This window comes from Strix aluco, chromosome 13 (genome assembly GCF_031877795.1).
Source record: "Strix aluco isolate bStrAlu1 chromosome 13, bStrAlu1.hap1, whole genome shotgun sequence".
Classification (NCBI taxonomy): Eukaryota; Metazoa; Chordata; class Aves; order Strigiformes; family Strigidae; genus Strix; species Strix aluco.
This window is the reverse complement of record NC_133943.1, coordinates 11,864,408-11,891,310: the sequence shown is the minus strand read 5'-3', so window position 1 is coordinate 11,891,310 and position 26,903 is coordinate 11,864,408. Positions and strand designations below refer to the sequence as shown.

Here is a 26,903-nt window from a genome sequence, read left to right as displayed (position 1 = left end):
TGCCCCTTGCCTGGTGTGAGGTGCCGAAGGGATTCTCCTGGCACAGTGTCCGATCTGTCTTGAGCTGCAAAGTCATATAACGTTTTTTCATAATGTATGGCGCCTCCTCGCTCAGGTGCAACTTGAAGACCTGTGTCTTTAAGAGCACTTAATTTAAGCCATAGCTGTTTCATACATATGTATGTATATTTATTCTCCTGGGCAACCCCAGGCTCACTGGACCATGCTTTCTCCCCTCCCAGACAGTCACTGACTACCTGAGCAGCCCAGAAAAGGGCCCCAGCCCGCTCTGCATGCCCTGCTCCCACTTGGGCTACACAATGCTTCCAGGTCCTGCGGTGCCTAAAGGCAGGATTAGGATGACCCATGGGAAGAATCAAGGTCACCAGCAAAGCCCTTTAACTTGAGTGGACTTTTGCTTTCAAATTGGAGTTTAAATTTTATTTTGCCCATGCAAAAGTTTCTCGCAAGGGAAAGATTATGTGGCTTCTGCATGCAGACCTCTTCATTTATGCTGTTTCACTAAAGGTATAGGTGAAAAGGACCCTTTTTTTTTTTTTAATAGCAGTGCTCAAACTGTGGTACAAAGGTTTTGAGAGGTAGCGAGAGCGGGTTCCTTTCTCTGTCTGTAAACCAGCTGCCCAAATCTGTTCCTGTGCGTGCAGCTCGTGTGTCCCTGTCGAGCTGTGAATGAGCCCAGCGCGGTGGCTGCGTTTCTTGGCTGTGGTGTCAGAGCTGAGACCGCGGGGCTCTGGCTGTGCTGTAAGGCAGCCATCAGTCCGTCGTGTTGCTCAGATAGCTCGGTGATGGCAGCTAGCAGTGAAATTTGCGTGTGCCTGTGGACAGAAAACTAAAATGCCAATAGTGTGTAATCCCTGGGTTTTATAACAGTTTTGAGGTGGCAGCAGGAGGGAGAGCTGCTGTTGCTGCTGCATGTCCCACTGGCAGCCCAGCGCCACAGAGGGGCTGGGCAGCCTTCAGCGAGGAAGTCCCTGGATTTCTTGTGCAGAGGAAATCATTATAAACAGGATGTTTGCTCCAGCCTTGTTCTAGGCTGGGCGCTCAGACCCCCATCGCCCGGACCCCAAGCGGAAGGAGGAGGAGGAGGTGTGGGCACTCCACTCTAATTAGTGTGAAGGAGCTGCTTTTGGGACGTCAGCACTGGGGCAGACACCCCCATGGGCCTTGTATCTCTGGTTCACAGGAGCTTTTTTGGGACCAGGTGCATGAAATCTCTGGTTTGTGGTGCTGCTGTACCTCCGCAGCGAGTCCTGTGCTGGGTCCCAGGTCTTGCAGGTGGCAGGGGGGTTGCTGGGGGCAGCTGAGCACAGCGCAGGCAGCAGCCCAGCGCAGCGTTGAGAAGCGAAGTGCAGCACTGAGATTGCCACTGTCATTAGAGCCATTACTGCTCCAGCTGTGGCTTGGGGACATCTCAGTAAAGGAGTATTCAGCCCATATGTGAAAGCACATGGAAACAGTCCTAAGCAAAGAGTTAAACTCTTTGCAGCCCTTGGGTAAATCACCAGCCTCCTGGCTGCACAGATGCACAGGCTCTTGTTAACAGCTCTCTTCTAGGATACTCCCAACTCGTTCCTCATCGCAGCCAAAGCGGCAAGCTGCCCGCCCCAGGGTGTCAGCAACCACCCGCCCGTCCCCCTCCCCGCTGCGGGGCTGGGGAGGGTGCCTGCTCAGCCTCCGCTCTCCGCAAGCTCCCTGCAGCCCCCAGTTCGCACACAGAGACTGCTGTGTGCTGCTGCCACCGGGCCTGTCTTCCTACCTGCCTCAATGGTAAAGTGTTTTGCAGGCTGGCCCTGCTCCTGGAAGGAAGTGTGCTGGTGTATGAGCTATGGGATTGCCAGTTCCATTTGTTTAAGTCAGGTTTTCTGGGCTGAAACGAGCCCATTAGATTTTTTGGATGTTCAGACAAGCTGACCACACCCCTAATTATTCTTTGGCATCTCTGCCCTTGTTGAAAATGCATATTTTTAAGTTTTCCATATTTCCCATATTCCCAGTTGCCTGGCTTGCAGCCTGCTGTGCCTGCATAAACATACACGGTAATGCTGGTTCAGATGGACTGATTTCCCTAATTTTCTCATTGCTAGACTGCGAACCCAAACGAAACTTTGAGAGATGAAATGCATCCCATGCAGATCCAGAGTAGGGTGTGTTGTGTTGGGCCCTTCCCCATTTAAAAGCTCAGTGTGTCTGACACTTCAGCTGTGCCAGCTGTGCCCCTGGTAGGAAACATCAGCACAGCATCTGCCCGGGGGGGCCACGCTGGGCTCCTGGGGGCTCTGCTGACCAGCGTGGCTGTGGCTGTCACCCAGCTGTCTGTCCTCTATGTGTCTTGCCCCTCAAAATTAAAATCACGTTTCTCAATCTGGAGGCTGTGTAAGAGGAGCTGTCTGAGATTCCAGGGGACTTCATTTAGTTGGGACACACAAAGAGGCAGAAGCTGTAAATCTGCTTGCTGAGCATTAGCGATGAAAGCACCCGAGTCACCTGGATGGCAAAGGCCATGTCAGCAGCTGATTTGGGCTGGGTTGTTTGAAGTTTTGGGACTGTTTGAGTTCAAGAGCTGAGCCTGGTAGCACAGACAAGCTTCTCATCAGGCTTTCTCTGCTGATTAAGTGTAAGGGAGGCTATTGCTTGAACCTGGAGACAACCCTCTTTGGGCAGGTGAGTTCCCGAGGTGCCTGGATCAGCAAGAGCAGGAAAGGATTGCTCATGTGAGATGAATGAAACCTTGGACTGTGATTCAGTGATGAGACAGGATCATTTGTAGGGGCAGGTTTTCTGCCAGCCAGAGCAGCGCAAAGCTGTGATACTCAGCCTTGTGTGGGATCAGGTCTGCACTGTCTGTCTGCAGCCACTGCAAACGCTGCGCCGTGGGCTCGGGTAATGCAGCCAGCAGTGGCTCGCTCTTGGCTGGTCTGGGCTAGTGGCAGGTTGGTGGTTGGGCAGAGGGGAGGTCCCATGGGTGGGATCATGGTATCACTGTGTGGAGGTACCGTCACCAGGCTGGCTGTGCCAGCAGAGCCCTGCACGTCCCCTCGGCCTCCCAGAGTGAGGGAAGGCCCTTGCCCTTCCAGCTGCCAGGTTAGCATTGGTGTTGGGCTTGTTTGGGGCTTGCTTCTGGTACTTTGGGCTCTGAGGAGCCCAGGAAGGTTTGGTGTCCACTGGTGGTGTTTGTCTGCTTTGATGAACATGATGAGGAGCACTATAAAAATAATTGATTGAAATGAGCCTCCTAGAGCTGTGTTGGGGTGATGATGGGGTATGGGGGTCCAGTGGGGATCTCTGTGCCTGGGGAGACCATGGCAGGAGGCAGTTCTTGCCTTTCCATTTGCTGATGAAGCTGCTGATGCTCTGGTTCAAGCTATAAACTTGAGCAATAAAAACAGTTTGACGTGCATTTGTGCAAAGGCTTTGCTGGCCCACTGACTTCCTCCCTGCCAGGCTCCTGCTCAACTCTTGAGTCAGCGCAGATCTGTTCTCCTGGTTTGCAAATGGTTCAAATGTCTTCCCAATTGCTTCTCTCCATCTGCCTGCTTCAAATGCTTCCCCAGCCATGGCCTCTGGTTATTCTTCTCTGCTTTCTCCAACGATGCCTGTGTCACGCTGCCCAACCTGCCTGGGTTTCTTTTCTCAGCATTGTCTCCCCTCTGACTCTTGGACCCGGGCCGATTCTCGCAGAGCAATTCAAGGTTTGCTGTGACCCAGCACCTGATCCTGCTCCCCCTTCTCCTCCAAAACAAAGCGGTTTGTCTTCTGCCGCAGTGCAGGTCGATAGTGTTTCCCTTCTCCATGTGTAGGAGCTGCAGGACAAAAGGGTGGGATGTGTCTCGCCTGGAGCTGCAGCATTAGACCATGGGAAAGAGGGAGCTTGAACTTCCTCCTCTCGTCTCCCGGTCCAGTGCTTAGAGCTGCTTTGAATAACGTGACCTCCACTTGAAGGGCTTAGAGCGCTGCACTGGTAAACATCGCCTTTGGCTTGTTCAGTTGTTGTCCTCAAAATAAACTCTGGCATTTCACCTCTCCGGTTTGTTGCCCTGTGTTGCCTCGACAGGGAGAAGAGCTGGTCGGGGAGGTGAAGCATCTCTTCTCCCTCCTAACCCCTGACTGCTTGAAATTTTAATCTGTTTATCTGAGCAGCCTCATCTGCCCCAAAGGGGAGCGGGGAGCGGGGGCTGGCACTGAGCCCCACCCCGGGAAAGGCTCTGGCTGAGTTTGTGCAGAGGTGAGGGGGGGAGAGGACCTGCATCCCCGAGGTGCTGGGGAAGGGCCCACCCAGTGGGTGCTGCCCACCCTGTGGGAGGACATCAGGAGCCAGGCAGGCAGGTGGGGGGAGTGGCAGGACTCTGTGCATGTCCTTGGGAGAGAAACAGCATCAATCTGTTAAATGTACTCGATCTCTTTATTGACATAGTTTCCCTTCAAATTGCTCAAAATCAAGAGAGCAATGAACTATGGAGCAATGGGGGGGGGGGAAGGAAAAAGTTAAAAAAAAAAAGACCCAACAGCCTTCCCCATCTCTCATTTGCCAAAAAAAATGCTGCCTGATTTCTCCCGGCCACGTCAGCTCCCAGCTATGACAGCTATCTCATCCTGTTGGCAAGGCCGCTCTCTGGAGCAGCCCTCACTCCAAATGCGATGGGAAGAGATGTAAACAGAGGGGAGGCCGGAGCTGAAGCTGGCTGCTCAGGGTGGGCGTCCAGGTAAGGGGCCAGGCACAACGGCTGGGGGTGTCACAGCCATGGGGATGGTCCCTCTGAGATGCTGCTGTGGGCATCGTGCAGGGGCTGCTCCCAGGGCTTGGGTTCGTGCTGGAGGTGCCTGGGGGATGTGTCCTGGGGAGCACCGAAGCCTCTGCATCCCATGTGGGGCAAAGTGGCAGTTTTGCCATGCAGGGAAGCAAAACCCAAGGCTTTTGTCTCCTCTTCCCTGGCTGGTGGGCTTTGCTCAGTGAGATGTGGACCTGACTTTAATTCCTCTCTCTTTGTTTCCCCAGATCATGATTGAGTTCTGCCCAGGCGGGGCGGTGGATGCCACCATGCTAGGTGAGTGCAGCGTGCGGTACTGGGCTCTTCTCCGTGCTCGGGGAAGGCGTTTCCAGCCTTCTGGCACGCTTTCAGGGGCAACCTTCGGACAGACAGCAGATGTGGGTGCCCCAGCTTCTCCAGCTACTGCTTCTCTCCCATGAGTTTGCCTATTTTCATACCTGAAGCAGAAGGTGTGGCAGCTCTGGGGCATTTCTTGAGCTACTTTGATGTCCTTTTGTGATTTAAATGCTACTGGGATCAGCAGATCACAAGACGTGGGGAGAAGGGAGAGTCTGGCTGGAGGGGAAGGATGGCTTTAAATATCTATCTGCCGGAGACACTGGGTGCTCAGGATCCTATTCCCACAGCTTCCCAGGAAGGGCAGTGGGGCGGAGATGTTTAATCTGGGTGCCTGTTATGATGAATCTCCCATGATCTTCTTGCTGACTTCTCCATATGGTATCGGTCATCTGGTGAAGCAGCAGAGCGTCCGAATAAACTGCAGTTTGCAGTAATTCCAGGAATCTTCCCATTTTTAACTCCTCCCTTCCACATAGATCCGCTGGGACAGGGAGTGTGTGGGTGTTCCCCAAAACAGCCCTGACTGGTGCCACAGCCCCTCTGTGCCAGGGCTGTATGGACCCTGAGGGGGTGACATCCCCTCTGCATGGTTCTGCCCGTCCTCTTGCCTGGAGCCCCTGGGACAGAACTGAGTCTCTACAGGAGTTACTCCCTTTCAGCTCCAATATTTCCAAAGGCCTTGCTTTCTGTTTATTTCCAGGAAAAGTATGGACCCAAATTTGTCATCTTTGATTCAGCCCCTAAAACTTGTGCGGCCTCTTTCATGCAGTGATTTGGACCTGCTTTATAGTACCTTTTCTGAAGTGCTGGAAGAAATGATGCCATCCCCCTGAACGTTCGTGGGTCTGTGTCCATGGCAGTCAGTCTCTGGAGGACCTGGGAAGGGGGAGCATAGAAAACCATGAGCAAGTGGCCTGACTTTAGTGCCAGCACCCCCAAATGAGGGGCAGGAGGAGCTGCAAGTCAGAGCTCAGGAATGCTCCTGGCATTGGTAAATTCAGAGCTGCCGAATGCTGCTTGTTCCACCCCCCCATCCCCACCAGCAACTGGCGTTTGCCTTTGAAATCTTTTGTACAAAACCTGTGGCCCGCTGCACCACGCTTTTGCCAGATTCTACAGGAAGAGTGAGAATCATCAGCTTTCCCCAGAGCAAGGGAGATCTTGATGAGAAAGAGAAGGAACCCAACATCCCTCAGCCTGTGGTTAAGATCCTAATGAGCATCTGTCCCAGTTGCTGGGGTCCATCTGTCAGCCCCCATCCTGACCAGGCAGTTTGGGCAGTTGGAGTTATCTAACACTTGATCTGCTCTGCTGCATGCTCAGCTGTGCTAGAGGAGGGATCTGCACTGCAAAGGGCTTGCGGAGGGAGGGAGGGAAGCTCAGACGATGCTAACCATCTGGAAGTTTGATGGTTTGCAGAGCTGACACCTTGCAAATCAGTCTTGGATGCTGAATGTGGCAGGGCAGAGCTCAGCAGGGAGGTCATGCCAGTGGTTGCCTGTCCCCGCAAGCTTCAAAAACAGGGACGGACAGTGGGGTATGAACTGCTGTGCTGGTACCTGGTGCTACCTGAAAAACCAGCTCAGAGCAGGGGGTAGGGATAATGCTGGTGAGCATTCTACTGCTTGTTGCTTTGGGCAGTGGCGTGTCCCTCATGATGTACAGGGAGTTATGCAGCATCTCTGGCAGTGGTAGCTCCCTGGGGGATGAGAGCATGGCTGCATATGGAGCTGCTGACGTTCACACCTGTGTTTGACCCTGCTGCCTCCTGCAGCCAAGTTCAGCTCCCTCCTCTCTGCAGCATTGTCCCCACTCTGGGCGAGATCCAACTTATCTGTGGGGACCCATTTCCCAGATCGACGGGGAACTTGCAGTGCAGCCCCCTGTTGCAGCGTGCCTGGCTCCCTCTCCTCATCCCCCTCATCATCCCTTGCCAATGCCTCAGCCATGTATCCCGGGAGGAGCTATAAACCAGCAGCTCCAAGCAGGCAGGCATTGTGCTATGAGTGCTGGTTTAGGGAATAAATTACCTTAACAAGCTGATTTGCATTGGTGTCCTGCTGCTTTCACCCATGGACAGTGGTTTTAAATGGTCTGCTGGGTAGTCCGTGCCTTCCTGCTGCTCAGGTGGAGGAGCATCGCTCGAATCCCTGCCCTTTTTAATAGCACTCTCCCTCCCTGCAGAGCTGGACCGGGGCCTGACCGAACCTCAGATTCAAGTGATTTGCCGCCAGATGTTGGAAGCCCTTCATTACCTCCACAGCAAAAAGATCATCCACCGTGACCTGAAGGCAGGCAATGTGCTCCTCACCCAGGATGGGGACATCAAGCTCGGTGAGCCACCTGGCACAGGAGCACGGCAGGCGCTTGCTTGGCTGAGCTCGTGGGGAGAGCGGCCGTGGGCCATGGTGCTGCTTGGAGCCGTTTCACACTACACTAATGACAGCCACGTGCTGCTGGGAGCTGGATTGTAGTGTTTGGTTATGCCCGAGCGTGGCGGGGATTGAGGGATGCTCTCTGCCTTCTGCCCTGCCTGTGGGACATGAGCTGCTTGTCTGCTGGCTGATGAGCTCCAGCAGGAGAAGGTGGGGGAAAACTTTGTATTGTTTCATGGGAGGCCAAATCTACCATCAAGCTGTGTGCTGTGCTTAGCCCCCAGCCAGGCACCAAGACTCCCTGAGCCACAGCTGTGCATAGGCCCTTGATGGACTTTGCTTTTGTGATTTTGTTTAATCCCTCTTTGAACTTGATTTTTATGCTTTTTGGCCGCTGAGCATCCTGTGCAGGGTGCCAGTTGGCAGGGCTGGGAGCTGGAAGAATTTGTCTTATCTCCAGAGCAAGTCTGGTGGTGACAGGGAGGGTTTTGCCAAAGGGTTGCTTTGCCAACTTGCTGTGGGCTTGAGTTACATTGGCATCCAGCTACCTGTTAGGGGATTAGAAGGTAGTTTTGTCTGTAGGGACAGGTCAGAAAGGTGCAGATCTCCTTCTGGGCTCTGATGAGGATTGCTGGCAGCTGTGGGGTGTTCTTGGGATGTGTCTGTGGGTGCTGATGGAGACCAGCCAGCCAGATTGTGCTTCAGTGTAAAAACACTCTGCTAGCTTGGGCCAAGGGTGACCCACAGTCAGGGACACCCTGAGCTTAGGGTGCAGATGGATAACAGCTCCTCCAGAGGTCATCAGGGCCATCTTGGAGAGCAAACGGACCTGGATTGGGCTTGGTAACCTATGTGGGTCTTAGCAATTTGATCTGAGTTGGGTTGTCTTCAGCAGCTCTCTCTATAGAAGGGACAAAATCAGGGAAAGGCATGGTGCAGTGGCTACTGTGCATGGGGCTGAAGGGAAGAGAAAGAATGTAACAGCACTTTGTTTTTTCTGGTATAAAATGAGACTTTTTGCTATGAAGTAGCAGTCCTGAAACTAATCCGCCATGGAGCTGCTTTTGTCTGTGGAAAAGATCTTGACTTCCCTCTAGATGTATAGGGTTTAGGTTACAGTAGAAGTGGCTCATTATGCCCCTGTCTTATAGTACATAGGAGGGCAAGGTCCCTGGTGGTTATGTACCCAAAAGCAAATTTAATTTCTGATGCTCAGTTTAGAGGAAACATCACGTTTTATCATGTTCTTGCCTTAAATGTGTGTTTGCTTTTAAATCTGCATTTCAGCCAAGTGTGCTAATTCAGAAGGGTCTTTCAGTTTTCCTGCGGCATCTAATGTTACTGCTCTTTGCAGCTGACTTTGGAGTGTCTGCCAAAAACATGAAAACCTTGCAGAAGCGAGACTCCTTCATTGGGACCCCTTACTGGTGAGTGACCTGCCTGCTAAGAAATCCTGTGTTCATGAGGAGCTTCACTCTTCTGAAAATCAGGTTTGCTCAGAAATAGGGAGCTGATGGCCTTTGGGGTGTCTTGGTCCATGGTGCCTTACTGAGCATGGGTGGGAGGATTTTTAACAAGGAGTCCTGGACAGTGTCCACATGTGCAAGGGTTTCCCTTGCCTGAAGAGAGCTGTGAGCAGCCTCGGTGGTGCGGGAGCATTGCCTGGTGTCACGGTGCCCTGAGCCAGCCGAGGGGCCACCGTGCTCCAGGCTTGGAGGAGTGAGGGACACACGTGTGCTCATGTGTGTGTGCTCCCGGCTCCCCCAGTGCAGGGGGTGGAACGGGCTTTTGAAGTTACTCCAAGCACATGGGAACGACTCCTCGCTCCAGAAATGCAATCTCTAAATCACCCGACTTGCTGAAGGAACGGAATTGGCGAGGATTAATTTATTGTCTGAAGCAACGTCTGCGCCAGATGTCAATGGCCTGGGGGTTTCCACAGGCTGCCTGGGCTGTCTCTGCTGGGCTGTGGAAGAGGGAGGGGGTTGGACCCCTTAGAAAAGATGCTGCTGCTTCTGAAACCCAGAGATAGAAGGAAAGGCTAGTTTTTTTGTGCAGTGCTGTAGATTATTTAAAGCATTTAATTGCTGCTGCAAGGGTCACATTGTGTGGCATTGGTGTCATCCCTCCCCATCCCTGCTCCTTGCTCTGCCCCTTGCAGGATGGCCCCGGAGGTGGTGATGTGCGAGACCATGAAGGACACTCCGTACGACTACAAGGCGGACATCTGGTCCCTGGGAATCACGCTGATCGAAATGGCCCAGATTGAGCCGCCCCATCACGAGCTCAACCCCATGAGAGTCCTGCTGAAGATTGCCAAGTCCGACCCCCCAACGCTCAGCTGCCCTTCCAAATGGTGAGGGGTTCTGGGCAGCAGAGTACGCATTTCCCAACTTACACAGTATTTCAAGAGAGAAAAGATAGTCTTTTCTAGAAGTATTGTTTAATTTGAGAACCCAGTGTAGGATTCTAGCTGTATTCTAGGTCCAGCTATGTGCTAGGGGCCCCGAAAGCACTGCTGGCTGAAGGCAGGGAGCTGCTGCGCATCCACAGCCCTGCTGAAGCAAGGGTGATCCCTTGGTGGTTTTCAAAACATCCCCATTTTGCATGAAAGGCAGATTTTCCTCTAAACCTGGAGATGGCCAAGAGCTCCAGGATTTCTTTCCTGGAGTCTGGAAAGCCTCTTTTGCATTTAAAAATATCCAATCAGTTAATTCTTATTTTTTTATTTTTTTAATCATGATAAAACCCACTGCATGGTAGCCAGCAGCAAATTACTGGGAGAGCACCAGAGTTACAAGCGTTGTGGCTCTGTTACAGCAGTTCAGGTAGCAGGCCCACCATTAAAACGCAGCAGGCAGGGTGGGAGCTCTTCCTCTGGAGCAGGTCAGGAGCCAGAACTGGATCAGGGACATGCTCTGTATTTCAGAGCTGCTCTTTGCAGGCTGAGGGTGCCCTCCTATGGGGTTCCTGAAACTTCACAGCTGTCCTTTCACATTGTGGCTGTGGGGATGGATTCTGAAGCATCCTTGTCCACAAGCAGCTTCACCCGTGGGCTCCATTTTGGAGGATAACTGCTGGTGTCCTCTCTTATCTCTCCACCTTGGCCCTGGGGCACAGTGGCTGGTGCTCAGTCCCACCGTCTGTTGCCATCACAGGTAAGGCAAAACCTAGTCCTTCACTTGGCCACGTTGCTCATTCTCTTTGAAATAATCGGAATAACTGAGCACAGGGTTTCCCATGCTGGGAGTGAGATGGTGATTATGGCCAGTTGCACACTGGGACACAACCTGCAAAGGGCTCAAGCAGACCCCTGTGACATTCGAGGCCTTTCCCTCTTCTGAGCTTCTTGCCAACAACTGTGTTTTAAGGTCCCTGGAGTTCAGAGACTTCCTGAAGACAGCGCTGGACAAGAACCCAGAGACCCGACCCAGTGCTGCCCAGCTTCTGGAGGTAGGGACCAGCACCGGCCCCTGGGCTGGGTCTGCGAGTGTCTGAACCACCCATGTCTGTACAGCGTGATTCTCCTTAAGGAGGGTTTAAAAAAACAAAGTGTTGATGGGCTCTAGATCGGCTTCAGATTATTTTTGTCTTGTTTAGAAAGTTCATAGTACTTCTCAGCCACTAAAATACTCCAGAAAGGAACATCAATGCTTTTCCCTTTGGAGCAAACTGCAGAGCCCCTATGCACACCAGCTGGAATAGAAATGGCTCCTGCTGCCTAAAAATGCCTCTGTGGTGCAGCCAGCTTGGATTATACCTGGTTATCCTAGATTTAAACTCAACTCATTTCCTTTCCTCCTGTTCTCTTTAAAAATAATGGTGAAAACCTGGAAGATGCTTCTCCCCGCTGGCTGTGGACGCTCTGGCTTCGCAGCGCTGGCACACTGGCTCCATGCTTCCCGTCCTGCAAACCCGAGGGACTCCACAGCCTATTGCTGAAGCTCGACACAAACACCCTGCTGTGTGCACTGAGCGATTCGAGCCTGATTTCAATTAAACCTTTCCCCATGCTCTGTTTGCACTCAGGGATCCTGCAGACTGGCTCTTGCCCCGCTCCTGGTGGCACTCTGCGAGCTCGGACCTGCACCCTGGAGCTCAGCCTGCCTGCAGTGAGGGGCAACGTCTCCTCCGCAGTGAGAGCCCCTTGTTTAAATGCAGCTGGTGCTTTTGTTTAGGGGATGTTGACTTAAAGCAGCTTTGCAGAGCACCACACTTCGAGCATCTGTGCAGAGCTGGCGCTTAACCTCGGCATCGTGTTCTCTCTTGTTCTCCCTCATACGTTCGGCACGTATCTGTAAATTCATCTGGGGGGTTAAGCCTGGTGACACTGGCAAGAACTGTGTCCTTGGGTCTCTGCAGTTGTTTTAAAGCAAGAAGTGGTTCTTGCCACCGCCATCTCCATGGCTGCAAGCTCATGAGGTCCATTTTTTGGCCACCTCACATTGTGTGTATTGTGCTTGGCTTTTCAGCACCCCTTTGTCAGCAAAGTGACCAGCAACCGGGCCCTCCGCGAGCTGGTGGCTGAGGCCAAGGCTGAGGTGATGGAAGAGATTGAGGACAGTCGGGACGAAGTGGAAGAAGATGACTCGTCAGAATCTGCCTCGGTGAGCGCTCCTGGCCCCGTGCTGGCAAGTTTGCCAGTGCATCTGTGGTGGGGGAAAGCGCCCGGCTCCAAAAGGCTGGTTTACAGCTATTCTGGGCCCCATCAGGTGGAGGAGGAAGCAGTTGCTTGGCCAGAGAGGGACTGTTTTTTGGTGGCTGCCAAGGGCATGGAGAAACAATGATGCTGGTGGGTGGCCCAGCTGCCTGCTTGCAGGAGGGGCTTGCAAAAAGTATTTAAAAAAAAATAAAGAAAAAAAAAAAATTGAAAAGTAGGCCCTGGTACAGGCTGGAGAACATAGAGTGGAAGCAGTGCCAGCAGCACATGGTGCAGCAGTGAGGCACCACCAGCCCTAGGAGGGAGGTGGGCAAATCTGCCCCTGAGCTGGGCTCTTTGAAGGGGACATATCAAGGCTGCCTGAGCAGCTTTGCTGGAGCACATGCCTCGACCTCCCTCATCTGTAGGAAAGGACAGTGATTAATCCATGGTGGAATCAGCCACGTGAAAAGGTGTTTGATATACAATCTCCTCCTTTGAAATGCCTCTTAAGAATTTGCAGGTTCTGGAGCTTCCCCACTGTGCTGTGTCCTTCCAGCCAGTGTCCATAGTCCTTGGGACCACAAACCTGGAGAAAGATAGAAGTATCCCAGGGCTGATGTCCTTAAAGGGAAGATTTCCTCCCAATAACTCTTCACCTATGGGTGACTTTGCTGTGAAGCATGAGGACTTGCACTCCTGCAGTTGTGTTAAAGTGGTGGTACAAAACTCAACACTTCCCTTTGCTGTCTTTCCAGCCCCCCGGAAAACACAAGCGGGACCCCTCTGAGGCAAGTCAGCTGAGTTTTGATGGGGAGAAGCCTCCAGACTCTTCCTTGGCCAAGGCAGTGAACAGGCCTGTGGGGACTGGCAAGGAGACCACAGATGGACAGAGCGATAAAGTCTCAGATGATGGGATAAGCAGTGACAATGACAAACTGGAGACCAGCCACTCCACAAAAACCCTCGCCGGCTCTGCCACCTTGGCCACCCAGGGCAAGCCAGATATCATCTCACAGCCTGGACAGCTGGGCAACTCAACGGAGAGGGACAAGCAGCCCAGGCCAGGCAGCAAGGAGCGGAAGAGCATTGGGGAACGGCCGGAGAGCAGCCACCTGGAGAACTTCATGGAGGAGAAGCTTGCCAACGGGAGCTTGGATCCCCCGGCTCCATTCCCTGGCAGCCGGTCCAAAGGGGATTCAGATTCTGGCAGCACTTCAGCCTCCGAAAGCATGGACCTCACTATCTCCCTGTCTGCTGACCTGTCCCTCAACAGAGAGAGTGGGTCCATCTCTCTGAAGGTGAGAGTGGTGGGCAGAGGGTGTGGAGAAGGAAAGGCAGCAAACCCCTGCTAAAAAGCGCTGAAGTGTTTTTTCCCTTTTTAGCCAAGTTCCTGAAATTCAGATCCTTTCCTTGAGAGGCCATGCACATGCACACTTTGGCCATAGCCCCTTAAACTCCTCCCTGAGAAAGCACCATGACTACAGGAGGAGAAAGTGAGTTGCCCCTAGTCTGCCCTGTGCCTGAAGGTGGGGAGCAGGCAAAGTACGAGAGGACAGAGACTGGATTGGAGATAGAGGGTCTAGGAATCTTGCTTTAGCATGAGGCTAAAGACCACCAGGGTACCACCCCAGTGCTATTTGGCGAGACAGCTGGAAAGGCTGGCTGTGGCGCTTGCAGTGTGAGTGTCCAGGCTTAGAGCTCTGCAAATAAACACAGGGCCAGCAAGAAGGGAGGAAGCCCATCTCTAGGCAAAGCCTTTGGTGGTTTGTGTTCCCTGTTTATGGGATGCCTGTCCCAGCTGGGCTCAGGATAGCACAGCACATACTGCTGAGTTAAGCTGTGCCATGGGCACGTGGCATGTCCTCAAGTGAAGGAGAAGCTCTTGGTGGAGCTGCTGTGGGTACATGTGTCCTCTGCTGTCCCAGGCCACTGAAATCTAGTGGAAGTCTGATGTTTTGTAGCTATTTTGAGTCCCTGAGAAGCGTGAAGTAACCGTGCCACTTACCTGACTTGGGCAGTCGTACACAGTCAGAGCAAAGACAATTATGAAACCCAAAATGTGATTTCCTAAACCTTATCTATTGACATTCCTAGAACATCCAGTCCCAGGAGAAATCTTATTTGGGCTTGTGCCTCTCAGTTTTTCCAACCTGCTATACATCTGGCCTGGTTTGTGTCAGCAGTGACTTGCATGAAGACCTCCCAGGCTTCTTGGCTTTTGCTAAAGCTTTTTGGAGGCCTGGAATGCTTGTGAGCCAGAGCTGGCCAGGTCAGCATGGCTTAGAGGAAGAGGCAAAATAACTGGAATGATATTTGCTGAGCTTCAGAAGAAGAAATGTGTTTGACTAGAGGGGGCAGAGTGATGTGTTGCACAAGATCTTTATCCAGTTGCCTGCATGAGTGATAGTTTCCCGACACAGAAACGTGCCGGAAAACCATTCTCAGAAAAACTTCCCTCCCCTCCTGTCTCCTGCTGTGAGCATGAGAGCCAGCATCCCCCACAAGAGCCTGCAATCAATGTGGATCCCTAATGAAGGAAGTGTGATGCTCTTGCATAGCAATTTATCCCTCCTCACTGCTTTTCCCGTGACACCTGGTCTCCTTGAGGCCAGCCAAAGATTAATATAATGCCACATGTGTAACTGCTTTCCCCAGTTGGTCCCCTAGAAGGGGAAAGGAAAGGATTTTTTTGGATTTTACAGGGAGTAAGTCTTGGAGATGGTCATGTTAGATCATGGCTTGAATTGCCCCAGCCAGAGGTAATGCTCAGAACAAACTAAATGGCATCTTTCCAAGCAAGGCGTTCAAGCAGAGCTGTTCTCCAGGAGTGATGCTGCTGGAGGGCCCTGGGAAAGATGCTCTGCTGAAGCCTCTGCTTTGCACAGTGAGCTGTGAGTGCATGGCGGGGTCTTAGGCTGTGTTGCTCCCTTCTCAGCCAGGCTCCTTGCCCAGCCTTAGCTTCATGGGGTTAAACTCCCCTGCTCTGCCCTTGCTTTTGTTCCTGGTGCTGCTCGGTTTCATGCACAGGGTGCCAGGCAGGTTGCAGCGAGAGAAGAGGCAGCAAAGAGTTAAACTATTTCTGGTTGTAAACGTTAACTATTACATGCTTTTTATCACAGGCTTAACTGCAAACTTAAGGTGACTCTTTTGTTACCAGACCCTTTTTCCAGTTGCTTATAGTTTATTCAAAAAAATAAAAGTTTTGGGAAAAGGTATTCAGGTCACTTTTCTTTTTTTAGAAAGATTAGGAATAAGAAATTTACAGGTGAGTTTGGGAGGCTGCAGCCGGCAGAGAAAACAGTCAGAAATAGGCAGAAGGAGATGAATAGAGTTTTGAAAAGGTAAACCAAACTTTCTCTGGAGGGAACTCCTTCGTTTGAGTATCTAACTTGAATTTCTGAAGTCTGACCTGCATGAGCACTGGGAGTTCACAGCTTTGGCTGAAACCCTTGGGAGCTGGAGGAGGCACACTGGGATGTGTGCTGTGAAGTGTGCTCAGAGTGGGGACTCAAAGTCAGCATCCCATATGACCACAGTTTCTCAGACTCCTCTCTGGAGAACAATTTACTTTACAGGAATGTTTGAAAATACATTTACTCGTGTTCAGGAGAGGATGCTGGCCTCCTACCGAGGGATAACAGAACAGACTGGGAGAAAATTAATATTTCTGGTTTTAGTTCTATGTTTGAGTAGCTCCATGAATAAGGCAGGGAACTGCTTGTTCAACAGTGGGGAAGAGCCTGGGGACCGCTTGGGGACTGGACACCCGCCCGGCTGCAACAGCCCCACATCTTTGGGCTCAGGCAGTGAATCATGGTGTTAATGGGCACTGGGGCTGGCACAGACAGCTGAATGTGGGCATCTCTCATCTGGAAAATGCAGGAGTTATAGCCAGCTGTTTTAATTCAGTTTGGGGCAGTAAGAGCCTTCATGACCTAAACTGGTCTCATGCACCAATTTCTCTGTGTTGGTTGAACCACTACTGTAGTGGTATGTTGTTACACAGTGGGCAAGTTACATGCCCTCAGAGTTTCTCTGGCTCCTCTGTTGCAGCAAGCTCTCCAGGGGCTTGCTTTGGGCCTTGCAGGTTCATGTGAAGCTCTTATATAATCTTCTATATCTGTAATGGTCATCACTGTAAGAGCAAGAGGACCTCAGGGAGCCTTTGCTCATTCCACCACTGTGCCTTCCCTGTAGGGCTGCCTGATTCAAATTATTCATATCCTTATTTTTTTCGCCAAAGAAACTGAGTCTCTGGATGCAGTCCTTCAGCCAGGCTTGGGCTGCTGACCCTGCAGGGGGATGCTGACCTGCTGTGGCACTGCTGGGAGAGGACTCAGGGCTCCTGGCACTTGTCCCTGCCTGTGCTAATGAAAGTGAGCCTGGGCTGTGCTTTGTGGAGGTCACTGTAAGGGGCTCAGAGCTGGCTGTGATTAGTGAAGTATTGTAATGAAGGCTGGAGGGACACGAGCGCTGAGCCTTTGGGCAGGGCTGGCTTGTTTCCCTGTGGCTCCATCTGCAGCCTGATGTGGGGGCCTTGCCTGCCTTGCACCTGCGAGGGCAGGGGTGGGTACCCATGGGTCAGGTGGCCCAGGAGCCTTCAGAGCAGCCATTGCAAGCTTCCTGTTGTGTGGATTCCTTAGCACTGCAAGTCAGGGGGGGCCGTAGCGTCCCCCATAAGACTTCACTTGAGTTAGACACGGCAAGGAAGGGTCTTCAGGTGGTGGGTTGTCTGTCCTCCAGATCGTTTCTGCAAGGTGGAAATGTGACATGGTAGAAAGGCTGTGTGACTTGAATTGCAGCTCCAAACCTACTGATGATTTTTGCTCGATGTGGTTTCCTTGCTTATGTTCTTCATTAACAATGGCATCAAAATTGCTCTGAGGCTTCCAGCTGTAGCACCCCATGCAACAAACCAGGCAGCTGCTTCATGGCCTCTTCCTTTCCTCCCCTGCCAAACTCAGGATTCCCGGATGCACAAGAAGACGCTGAAACGCACCCGCAAGTTTGTGGTGGATGGAGTAGAGGTGAGCGTCACCACCTCAAAGATCATCAGCGAGGATGAGAAGAAGGATGAAGAGATGAGATTCCTCAGGCAAGTGGGTCACTGGGATGGAGGGAGGGCAGGGTGCCAAGCCAGGGCAAGGTTTTCTTCTCCACAAGCAAACCCAGGAGTCACCTAAAGTCCTCTCATTTTCTGTCTTGGTCCTGCTTGGACAGGACAGCTGTTCAGTGTGGACATCACTTCTTTTAGCCTTTCCTTGTCTGGCAAAGGGCTTGATGTACCACACAAGCTGAGCTCTGTTTGCATAGAGGGAACAAGGAGTGCATCTCAAAGATAATATGCAGGAAGGCTGTGATGAGGGAAGCCTGTGCTCTGGCTGTCTCTGTCATCTGAGGATGACTGAATGTGTCTCCAGTGATGTAGATGTACTGGCTCAATGGAAATAAGCACACAAATCTTCTCAAGATGTTCCTCTTCCTTTTGTTCTTGTATGTCTTCAGACTTTGATAACAGAAAGGCCAAGGGAGTTGTAAACTCCTTGAGCATCACTTAATATTCATGGGTATATCCTCCCTGCTTAAGCCTCTATGAATCCTTTGCAGATCTTACAGCTTTCAAACCTCCATGACCTATTCTCAGGAAGAGAAACTGCAGTTTCTAGCTCCATTACTATCAGTAGCAGCACTGAAAAGAGAAGGGCCTTAAAATAATTAAAATACAAATTGTTTTGCTTGCTGCCCTATTCTGTGCTCCCTTGTGCTGCTCTGAGGGGCTTCCTGGGAATATAGTCTGTCCCAAGCACTGTGTCCCTGCAGCAACCTTATTGCTAGGCTCTAATATCAGATCTATGCAGAAGCTCATTAGCTACTCATTTTCAGTGTGAGAAGTGCATATAACCCCAATAAAACACGGGGAACTTGTGTACTAGCCTACAGGGAATTTCCAGGCATAGCTGCTTTCTCCTGGTCCACTCTCAGCTCTGGTGGCATCCCTGAAAAGAGGCTTCTTTTTTAAATAGTGCCCACTCCATCTGCAAGAAAGAGACAGAGAGGCTTGGGTTGGAAAGTATCAAATCCCTCAACACCTTTTGGGAGAAGTGGTTATTCCCCTGGGGCTAGCTAGCATTCACGATCAACTCTCCCAGCACCTTGATTTGCACTTAAGGGGCTTGTTTCTGGCTTTTTGGAACATGCCAAGGTATTGATTTGAAGGTGAGATCAGAAGAGAGTACATCATATTGCACCAGTTGATTTAATGGGGCTTGAGTTTGTTTTGAAAGAGGGAGTCGTTCCAAAGTGCTTTTCCCAGGAGGGCCCCAGAGAGTTTTGTATTCAACGTGTAGGGCTAATGCACAGCAGGGGAGGTCACGATGGGGATCCCGCACAAGGAATATGCTGCGGTTCCTTTTCCATGGTACATCAGTGATTTCCAGCTCGATTGGGCACAAACGTGGCAAACAGGCCCAAATGCAACTGTCTGAGCAGAGGCTCCCTTTTACTGGATGTGAAGCTGGATGAGGGGAGCAATGCAATGTTGTGGTAGATGGGTCAGAATTTGGGAAAACTTCCCTTTCTGCCACCCAAGCATGAGCAAGAACAGATGTGGAGAGCAGTGCCAGCTTGACCTGAGCTGTGTTTTGAAGACCAATATGCACTAACCCAGCTGGCAGAATGGGTATTTTGGGTGCTGGCTGGAGGAGCGGTGCCTGCAGAATCACCTCAGGAGCTTTGACAGGGCTTGTTTGAGAAACGGTGAATGCTAACAGGCCTTACCTATGAAAAATGACAGTTTCCAACAGTTACCATAATTAGCGTTCTGCTTCCTCGCAGTGCTCTGGTGTCACAGAACCCAAGAGCACATCAGTCAGTTGACATTTACCTCCTGCCTGTGCTCAAAGCAAGTGGCAGGGCGCTATGGGATGGCTGTGCAGCTTTCCTTCCCTGCTGAACTGCTCTGCTTATTGATTCTGCCATCTCTGCTCAGACACATGCCTCCGAACTTGTCTGACTCTGTATTTCTCTCTCCCCCTCTGTTTTAACCCTCTGCAGGCGTCAGGAGCTGCGGGAGCTGCGTCTCCTTCAGAAGGAGGAGCACCGAAACCAGGCCCAGCTCAACAGCAAACACCAGCTGCAGCTGGAGCAGATGCTCAGGCGCTTCGAGCAAGAAATGACGGTACGTGGGCAGGGAAGGGGAAGCTCCTGGGTATCAGCTGGTTTGACTTCTTCTCTGCAGACGCCCTGCAAACTCTCTGGGTTGCGGCAGTCCCAGGGCATCATATCTGGAGGGAGCAGGACCGACGAGGAACCCCTCTGGGATTTGAGGCATGGGATGTGCTTGTGGAGGACAGAGGCTTTTGTGGGTGTTCAGTGCATCCAGCCTGCAGCTTGGGAAGCACTGACTGCCGTTGTCTGACAGGGCGTAGCAGGAGAAGGGTTGTTCTGGACTTTCCCTCTTTAATGATCTTTTCTTATATGTCCATTCACAGCTACTGTGAGAAACAGTTTATAGTGCTGATGTATTTCACAGAAAAAACCCTTTAAATAACAAAGCAGTGTGGCCAGTGTGTGACAGCAGGATATCTGGCAAGTCTTTGAGTGTAAATTGAATAAAGATAAATTGGGCTTACATACTTAGTCCCTCCATGGGAAGCTTCTGTTGAAGTAAAATAATTTTGTAGATAAGTCCCTTTAAAGCTTTCATGAGCCATCTTTTAAATACCCCTTTATTAATTCACCTAGCATGTGCACCTCATGACCCCATCCCCTCGTGGCAGGCTGGGAGCCATCACTCATTCGTGTGCTCTGTTGTATTTCTAGTCTTGACGTGCCATGTCTGTGAATTCCCATCTTAGCAAGTCACTTCTCATTTGTGAGACTTACTCACTGCACAGTGCGATGTGCAAAAGCCCCAAACCTGCTTCCTTTACCTTTCCCTCGGGCAGTTTGCAACCTGCTCTTGTTGACACCCGGGTGCTCCATCCCTGCAGCTCACAGGGAGGGAGATATCAGACACAAGGGTGCTGTCAGAGCGCAGTGCCCTCAAACTTGGAAATCCTTGTCTGCAGAGAAAGAACTGTTACGCTTGAGCTTCACTGCCTGCTAATATTTGCCAAGGGCCGTGGGTCCCAGTGGGATGTTGCAGATCAGGACATAAGCAGGAGAAAGGCTTGAAGTGCATCAGTGCTAGAACAAGTTCAGAAATGCTTTGTGCTCACACTAGAGCTGTTTCTGCCCAGTGTGCTTTATGGGGTGTTGTTTGGAAATTTCTCTCCTCTGTGTTTAGTAAAGAGGCTCAATCCATGCAAGGACAACCCCCCCCCCCACCCCCCCCCTTTTTTTTTAAAGAAAACTTTTGGAAGGAAACGAGGGAGAGAGAAGGTTGAGGTTGACCTCTATTCCCTTCCTGTACAGACAAAGAAGAAGTTCTACGACACTGAACTGGAAAACCTCGAACGGCAGCAGAAGCAGCAGATTGAGAAGATGGAACAAGATCATTCGCTGCGCCGGCGGGAGGAGGCCAAGCGCATTCGCCTGGAGCAAGAGCGGGACCATGTCAAATTCCTGGAGCAGCTGAAGCAGATGAAGAAGGAGGTAAAAATGGGGATAGGATGGAGGAAAACTGGTTTCCTGCATCTATTTCTTCCAGGGAACCTTCAGCATTTCTCCACGGGAGAACTCGAGAGGGAAGCAGTTGATGTTTTAGCAGGAAGCTCTTGCTTCTTTTTTTTTTTTTTTTTTGTTATGTTTGGGTGTTTCCTGAGGTCCAGCTGTTTAGTGACATTAGGTGGGGTTGTTCTTGGCCTAAAGTTACCCGCTGATAAATCTAATTTCCCTCCCCAAAGGTCAAGAACGAGGTTGAGAAGCTGCCACGGCAACAGCGGAAAGGGAACATGAAGGTGAAGATGGATGACTTTGCCCAGAAAAAACAAACCATGGTAAGGCTGAGAGAAGATTGCCACAACTCCAAGATTGGGAAGTGCATAGTAGACAGAAGCATGTCCCTTGAGGGACTGGCAGTTTCTAAAACACCACCAGATGCTTTTACAAGTTGCAGCAGAAGGAAGACTCATGATGGTACTGCTGTTTTCTTCCAGGAACAGGAGTTTTTGGCCAAGCAGAAGGAGGACCTGGAGCTAGCCGTGAAGAATATAACTGCCCAGAACAAAAAAGAGATCTGCGACAAGGAACGCGAGTGCCTGAACAAAAAACAGCAGCTCATGAGAGGTGGGTGGCAAAGGCTGTAAAGGAGGAAAGCAAATGCTGTAACGATGGGTTTATCCAACACTGGCTCTTCCCACGCAACAGATGCTGTGACAGAGTTGCAAGCTGGCAGGATAGGATTTAGAAAAAACAGCCTTGCCAGATCCTGTCTAAATGTTTAACAATAATAATACTTAGCACTTTAATCTTCAAAGCACTTTACAAATATGAACCAATTAGGCTTCATAATTGCAAGAAATGATTCTCCAATATGGTTTGCAACCAATTTCTCTTGGAAGACAGGAGGTGAACAGTCCCCCCCCAACACCTGCTGCATTGCTCCTGCATGTAGGGATCTCTCGTGCTTGGGATGCTTTGTGTGACCAAGCTGGGGGGCCAGGGTGGGTTGTCTCCTGACCCTTCTCCCTTCCTCAGACCGGGAGGCGTGCATCTGGGATCTTGAAGAGCATCAGCAACAGGAGAAACACCAGCTTGTCAAGCAGCAGCTAAAGGACCAGTATTTCCTCCAGAGGCATGAGTTGCTCCGGAAGCATGAGAAGGTGAAGAGTTAGCACCTTCCTGTGCTGGTGCTGGTTGGCAGGGTGCTTGGGTGTCCCCAGAAGGGATGTTTCCCTTCCAGGCAGTAAGTGGGTAAGGATGGGTTAAGAGTTAAGGGACTTGGTCATTATCAGTGAAAGGGGACCAGAATAACGCTCAGGTCAGCCTTCTTGCTTGGGACATGTATTCTGTGCTGCGTGGATTTAATGTACAAGAAGCAGTTGTGAACTTGGGGGGCTTTTCTGTAGATCTGTCACTGTCCAGTATGTGGGATGGTGGATTCCCAGAGCAGCGAGTGAAGACGGGCATGTCTTACAGTTGTTTCTGCTTCCTTCCAGTCCCCTTCTCCTCTGCTTTCACAGCATGTTCAGTAGCTGCCCTCACTTCTTGTCCCCTTGGAGCTATCTGTCACCAGCCACCCCCGTGCGATTCCCAAATCTGCTCTCCAGCTCTCTTTGGTCTCCTTAGCACTTTGTTGTTGCCTGAGGTGTCCCTCCTCCTCTGATACCTGTCCCTCTGCCATTGCAGGAAAGGGAGCAAATGCAGCGATACAACCAGCGCATGTTAGAGCAGCTGAAGATTCGTCAGCAGCAGGAGAAAGCCCGGCTCCCCAAAATCCAGCGGAGCGAAGGGAAGACACGCATGGCCATGTACAAGAAGAGCCTCCACATCCACTCCAGTGGGAGTGCATCCGAGCAGCGGGAGAAGATAAAACAGGTTAGGTCTTGCAGAGGGCACCAGCGTTGAGGCTTGGCTTGGGGTTGCAGTACTTCACTGGCCTAATGGCAGAAGGGAAGTCAGAAATAGGCAACTTTTCCCAAATTTCAAACCTACTGCAGGGAGTCAGAGGTCTCTTGCTTTTGTGGCATCAGTTGTGGTTTTCAGTGCTGCTTCCATTGTGACTAGTGTTGGGAAGCATCCTCAGGGCTTTTCTTTCTTTCCTATATAATAGTGCAAGCTGGCCAGTCTCTTAACCAGCTTCAGACATCAGAGCAACGCTGCCTACATGGGCACCTGCTTTTCTCTCTTCCAGTTTGCTCAGCAGGAAGAGAAGAGGCAAAAAGCAGAGCGGCTACACCAGCAGCAGAAGCACGAGACACAGATGAAGGACATGCAGGCCCAGTGCGAGAGCAACACGAACGAGCTCCAGCAGCTGCAGGTACCTGTCACTCCTGGCTTGGTCTCTCGGAGCTGCCTTGTGCTGTTTTGGCTCCAGCGCAGGGAGCATGTCATAAGAAGTGGCTGCCGAGGACTGTCAGTGAACTAGACCTGATGTCCTCTTGCTCTGCCTTGAGAGGTTTCTGTGGCCATGTCTAAATGTGCCCTGAAGCTCAGAGCTCTGAATGCCTCTGGCTGATGCAAGTCCTATTTGACCACTGGATTTACAGTCCCGGCTGCTTAATGGGTGTTCTGTCTTGTGATCTGTGTTTAGAATGAAAAGTGTCACCTCTTGATTGAGCATGAAACCCAGAAGCTTAAGTCCTTGGATGAGAACCACAACCTGCACATGAAGGAGTGGCGAGACAAGCTGAGGCCACGGAAGAAGGTAGTGCCTCCTCCGTGTGAGCAGGGTGTTCTGCATGGCTGGTTGGAGGGGACAGTGTTCATATCTCCAGTACAATCTCAAATACAGCTCTTGTGTGTGTTCCCTTCTGCTTAAGGCCCTGGAGGATGAGCTGAACCAGAAGAAGCGTGAGCAAGAGATGTTCTTCAAGCTGAGCGAGGAGGCGGATGGACAGATGCCAGCATCCCCAGCCAAACACGCCAAGTTTGTCCCATTCAGCTCTGCAGAGAGCTCGTAACGCCTCGCAGCTGGCAGGCCACCAGCTGGTACTTGCTGTGTCCTCCTGGGCTGCAGGTGGGCAACTTGGACCTGGAAGATCCTCTCAGCAGCCTCTTCTTGCAACAGCACCCTCCTGTCCCCTCACTCTGTCTGGGATAAATGTGGCCTCTGTCCTGCACTGAGGGACACTGACTGGAAGTTTTGGTGGCTTTTCCAGGCGCTGGGCTGCTCAGCACAGCTCCAGACTGGGAAGCCGGGCAGGACCCTTTCTGCAATGGTGCGTGCACTGTTAGCTGGATGTGTCGCTTCTCACGTGAGCCTGGCGCTCACCGGGCTTGTCAGCTCAGACTGAAGCAATAACTGCTCTGAACAGGAGAAATAGGTGATGGCTCCTGCCCTCTGCACAGGAGTTATCAGCCTCTCTTTCCAATGTGGCTGTTCCTCCTCCTGGTCCTCTGTAAGGACTAGTCTAGGGCAGAGCAGCTTTGGCATTGTCTTAGGCTAACCTTGGCCTTGTGGCCTCCCAATACTTGCCTTAGATGTATTTCTATCTACTGTGGTCCTTTTTTGCTCAAGGGAGAGACACTGATTTGGATTTTTTTGTCTTTGAGGAGGGACGGTTGGGTTTTTCTTTCCTCTTCCTCCCCCTACAGACTATGCAGAAAGGGGACGTACTTCCAAAGATGCTTCTGCTTCTTCATTTGCTGTGATTGCTGGCACGACAGTCCCTCTGGCACCTAGCTAACACTATCTTATCAGAGACTGGACTATGGCATAATTAAACTGTTCAGCTGGCTGCAGGCTTTTTTCTCTTAAAGAAGTGTATGTGTGCGTGCAGAGGAGGTGGTTTGTAACAGTGCTCGGTCCTGTGGTGACACGGTGAGGTATCGGTCAGCCACATGCCTTCTGCTAAGGACAAGTGAAGGGCCGAAAGCTGTCATTGCCAGAGCTCTCATGATCACACATGTGCTTGAAACTTATTTTTTTTTTTAAAGTGCTATATATGTGTGGGCCATGTGGGTCAGCCAGCCTGACCACTCTGCAGTCAGGGTTATGGGCTGCAAAGCATTATTTGGAAGGAATAAAGGAGTCTTGAAACAAGGGATGCAAGGGAAGAGGAGATGCAAAGACAGGTCATGGTAGCTTGTTACTCTCAGCATTGCTTTCTCCACTGATGTCCCATATCCTTATGATGTGCCACTGTTTCTTAGATGATTCTCCTGGCTTTCAGCTTGGAGTCACACTGCAGAGCGGCAGAGCAGCAGCATGTCCAGCCCTCTGTTCTTTCTGCTCCGTGGTGATGTGTCTTGGTTGGGCAGCCTTCCTCCACCTGCACAAGGCAGTGCTTGGCTGGGCTGCTCGGTAGGACCCAGAGCACAGACCTGGGTAGGGGGACAGAGACCTCACTGGACAGCACCTTCTTTACACAACCAAAAGGTGTAAGGTAGCACTTAAGTTTTTTCCTCTGATCTCTGGACAACATTGTTTGCTTTAGGCCTGCTTCCCTAGCAAGAAAAAATGTTTCTGCTTTAAAAAAAGGAGTTGTTTTAAAGTCTCATATGTTGATTTAGAGACATACTGACATTTCAGAAGAAGGTGGTATGTGATGTGCTACACTTCTAGGTACCTAGCTGAAGGAGTCAGGCCCCAGACCTTTAACACCTCTTTATCTGAGATAAAGTACATTATTTACTACCCATTTGCAGTCCATAATACATATTTATAAGCTTCCTGGAAACTAGCAAGACTACATCCATTTGGGCTGTTCCAGGTTTCTTCTGAATCCACACCATTAATGTCTCTACTAATAAACATAGCCTAGATGGACATCTAAGGGCTGGGACCCTTTGCAAGCAGACTGCATAGCAGCTTTTCAGTAACTAGCCTGTTCTCCTAGGAAGACTGCCTGTCCCATCTCCAAAAGCATCGACTGTGCCTTTCAGATACAATAGTGCCAAGTTGGGAGCTGATGTAAATTTAATGAATGCAGAGGGTTATTCCTGAACCAGGACAATGTGCTGGTTTGAGCCTTTTAATTGCATTGGAAATGTGTTTTAGCAGCCCCAGTGGTTTTGTTTCTGGTCCCACTGGGGTCAGGCCGGAGCTATTCTATGAAATGGTTGTTGTCACAGAAATCAGTACCTGGTGCCTGTTCTTCATGTGTTACATGTGACTTGCAGAAGGATGTGCTGCAGCAGGCTGTTGGTAACAGACCTCCTCCAGCTGAAGGGCATTGCCGCCTCTGACTGCCGCCTTCACCAGCCCAGGGAGTGTCAGCTCTCTCTGGATACTGTGCAGCCATGAGGAAGGAAACTATTTCTGGGGGCTTTTAAAGAGCTGGTGTGATGCCCCCATGGTAAATCGGTTGGGTAATCGGTTGTCCCTTTCTCCAGTCCAGCTTATTTGCAGCCTGGAGCTAGCAACATAGTTTTGCTTTGGCTAACAGAGGGTGGGAATGGTTTTGTGCCCTGCTCCTTCCTTATTCTCTGTTCCCTCTCTGGGTGTGCCAGGGCTCTAGTACCATGTCCCTCTCCTAGAAGAGGGCAGGGTAGCACATCTTCTGATCGTCATGTTTACAGGGTGGTTTTTTTTCCCCTTTCAAAAGAGGATGTTTTTGTTGTTTCCTGTTGAGAAGGAACCATGAATAAACCCAGCTTGTTTTTGAGGGGGGATGGGATGGCATTTTTTTAAATTGTGGCTTTGAATAAAAAGGTTTTTTTAATATCTTGTCTTCAGTGGGGCCACCACTATGATGTAAAGACCCTTCTAATAAAGTAACAGATTGAGAAACCTGGGCATGTGTCTGATTTCCTGCCTGATCACCAGCTGTAGCCTCGGACCAGCTTTGCTTCTAGTCTGGGTTTTGCTGACTTACAGAAACCTCCAGAGCCAGTTCTGGCATGTGAACCTTGCAAGGCTGAATTTCCAGTTCTTTAAAATAGAGCTAGTTGTTTCAGAAACACTTCTGCTGCATGCTGCAGCTCAGTGGCAATGACATTTTTACTATGAAGCTGAAACTGGTAGACCTGAAGCGAAGCAGCAGTTGTGTGTTAAAACAGTGCTCGGCTGACCCTGCTTGGTGGAGAGGGGGTATTGCACCCTCTCATCTGAAGAGTGCAAACCACCTATGTATGGCGTTTCCTTCTTTTTTAATTAGCTTGCCTGTTTTAACAGAAGATCTTAGACAAAAGCATCATCTACCTTGCTTTGGTAGG

At 50.9% G+C, this 26,903-nt stretch overlaps 1 protein-coding gene across 3 annotated transcripts in view; it reads left to right on the top strand.

The window, feature by feature from the left end:
* Positions 1–26,483, top strand: part of STK10 (serine/threonine kinase 10) — a 52,347-nt gene extending 25,864 nt beyond the window's left edge. Inside the window, exons 1-18 of one of the 3 annotated variants that reach the window (XM_074838517.1) lie at positions 4,685–4,721; positions 5,015–5,063; positions 7,311–7,460; positions 8,856–8,928; positions 9,663–9,857; positions 10,873–10,954; positions 11,974–12,108; positions 12,899–13,441; positions 17,108–17,238; positions 19,197–19,320; positions 20,559–20,738; positions 20,990–21,082; positions 21,242–21,371; positions 21,783–21,907; positions 22,434–22,622; positions 22,939–23,064; positions 23,338–23,451; positions 23,567–26,483. In XM_074838517.1, the coding sequence (XP_074694618.1) occupies positions 5,018–5,063; positions 7,311–7,460; positions 8,856–8,928; positions 9,663–9,857; positions 10,873–10,954; positions 11,974–12,108; positions 12,899–13,441; positions 17,108–17,238; positions 19,197–19,320; positions 20,559–20,738; positions 20,990–21,082; positions 21,242–21,371; positions 21,783–21,907; positions 22,434–22,622; positions 22,939–23,064; positions 23,338–23,451; positions 23,567–23,707 (2,577 nt within the window). In that variant the 5' untranslated portion in view covers positions 4,685–4,721; positions 5,015–5,017 and the 3' untranslated portion in view covers positions 23,708–26,483. Of the gene's footprint in view, positions 1–4,684; positions 4,722–5,014; positions 5,064–5,986; positions 6,118–7,310; positions 7,461–8,855; positions 8,929–9,662; positions 9,858–10,872; positions 10,955–11,973; positions 12,109–12,898; positions 13,442–17,107; positions 17,239–19,196; positions 19,321–20,558; positions 20,739–20,989; positions 21,083–21,241; positions 21,372–21,782; positions 21,908–22,433; positions 22,623–22,938; positions 23,065–23,337; positions 23,452–23,566 lie in introns of those variants that run through there. The other 2 variants (XM_074838514.1, XM_074838515.1) reach the window with 2 other exon arrangements.
* Positions 26,484–26,903: the final 420 nt, after the last annotated feature.